This window comes from Moesziomyces antarcticus, assembly GCF_000747765.1.
Source record: "Moesziomyces antarcticus DNA, scaffold: scaffold_v10173, strain JCM 10317, whole genome shotgun sequence".
In the NCBI taxonomy this organism is placed as follows: Eukaryota; Fungi; Basidiomycota; class Ustilaginomycetes; order Ustilaginales; family Ustilaginaceae; genus Moesziomyces; species Moesziomyces antarcticus.
Window position 1 is genome coordinate 1 of NW_014638837.1, and position 1575 is coordinate 1575.

The 1575-nt window shown below is 62.2% G+C and overlaps 2 protein-coding genes across 2 annotated transcripts; one reads left to right on the top strand and one right to left on the bottom strand.

Moving 5' to 3' along the window:
• PAN0_173c6830 (uncharacterized protein) lies at positions 1-178 on the top strand (the record flags this gene model as incomplete). The annotated part of the gene is made up of 1 exon (XM_014797754.1): positions 1-178. A coding segment is annotated over one exon (178 nt), but the record flags the coding sequence as incomplete, so codon positions are not given.
• Positions 179-228: 50 nt separating this feature from the next.
• On the bottom strand, positions 229-1409 carry PAN0_173d6831 (transaldolase protein; the record flags this gene model as incomplete). The annotated part of the gene is made up of 2 exons (XM_014797755.1): positions 229-1095; positions 1170-1409. 2 exons carry the CDS (start codon positions 1407-1409, stop codon positions 229-231), a joined length of 1107 nt encoding a protein of 368 aa, XP_014653241.1.
• Between the last annotated feature and the right edge of the window lie 166 nt (positions 1410-1575).

The window sequence follows — 1575 nt, forward strand, 5'->3', positions numbered from 1 at the left end:
TGCATCGGCTCAGCTCGTAGCTGATATCCTCACCGGGCAGCTGAAGCAAGAGGACCAGTGGTTGGCGAAAGAACTCGATCCGCTCCGATTCACCGGCAAAGACGCCAGCACCCTCGAGCGCACCGCCCTCGGCACGTACAACGACATCTACAACAAGAACGCCTCCATCTCGCACTAGACTAAGCTCCTTGCAATCCGTTCTATTGACCATAGCAGTGAAGTGACGACTCAAGCGGAAGCCTTGACCTTGGCCATGGCGGTCTCGATGAGCGCGCGCGCCTGGAGCTCGGCCTTCTGGAAGACCTCGACGGCGTCCTTGATCCTCCTTGCCGTCTCGGGATCCTGCTGAATCGCGCTCTCGAGCTCAGCAGCGTTGTTGGCGAGGTAGTCGACGGCGAGGTCGAATGTCTGGGCCTTGCCATCCTCGCGCAGCGGGTCGAGCTTGAGCAGGGGCAGCGTAGTGGCAGGCAGCTCGAGCGAGTAGGTCTTGCTGGGCTTGTACGCCCCAGCAGGCGCAGCAGCGGTCTGGAGCGAGCACATTTCGACGAGCGTCGGCGCCAGGATGGTGGCCTGCTGCGAGCCGAGCGCGGGCATGGCCAGCACCTCGTTCATCGCGATGAAGCTCGCCGACTTGATCACCGGTGGCTGCGCGCACTTGCCGGCAAGCACCAGCTCGCGGTACGCCTGGTAGATGTGCGCCATACGCGCCGACATGGGGTGCTGCTTCTCCGGCACCTCGTACACCAGACGCTCGGGCACCGGTGTAAAGTGCGCGAGGATCTCGTTAAAGTACGGCGAGATGTAGAGGCATCCAGCCTGAGCCGCGGCGAGCGCCTGCGGAACCGAGAAGAGACCCGTGCCGAGCGTGCTGATGCCGTGCTGCTTCTCGAGGATCTGGGCGGCAAGCATACCGGGGCCGGTGGTGAGGATCTTGATGCAGAATCGGTCCTTGGAGATACCCACCGCCTCGAACTCGCGGCAGTAGGCGAGCGCATGGTTGACAATGCCCTCGGCGTTGTACGCGTTGGCGGGCGACGCCTGCAGCAACGCACGTCCGGCAATGTTGGGCAGGTTGAGCGAGCAAAGGCGGACACTCTAAACATGCACAGACGACGAGAATCAGGTCAGCCATCTGCTCTGCTTTGACCCTCTTACCCAAGTTGACTTACGACGCGGTCGAGGATGGTGAGCCAGTCGGCGTCTGGGCTCTCGCGGATGACCTGTTCGAGGATGAGCTGGTTGGGCTCGAGCGCGAGTGCATCGGCGACGATGAACTGGTTCGAGGTCATGTCGTGAGGCTGCACGCCGAGCGACTTGAGCTGCTGCGTGAGCGCCACATCGAGCGTGTCGACGTCGATCTCGATCTGCTGCGCCACGTTGGCGATGACGGGGACGGTGGTGGCGGTCATGTTGGCGGTCGAGTCTGGAAGATGCTGGAGCTAGGGCAGGAAACAGATCACCAGTTCCAGGCTGCAACTTTATATGGCCAAGCGCACCGCCGTGTTGGTTTTCCGTGGGGACTCCCAGACGCCGGTGCCAGGGACTGCGTGTGTGTGTGTGTGTGTGTGTGTGTGT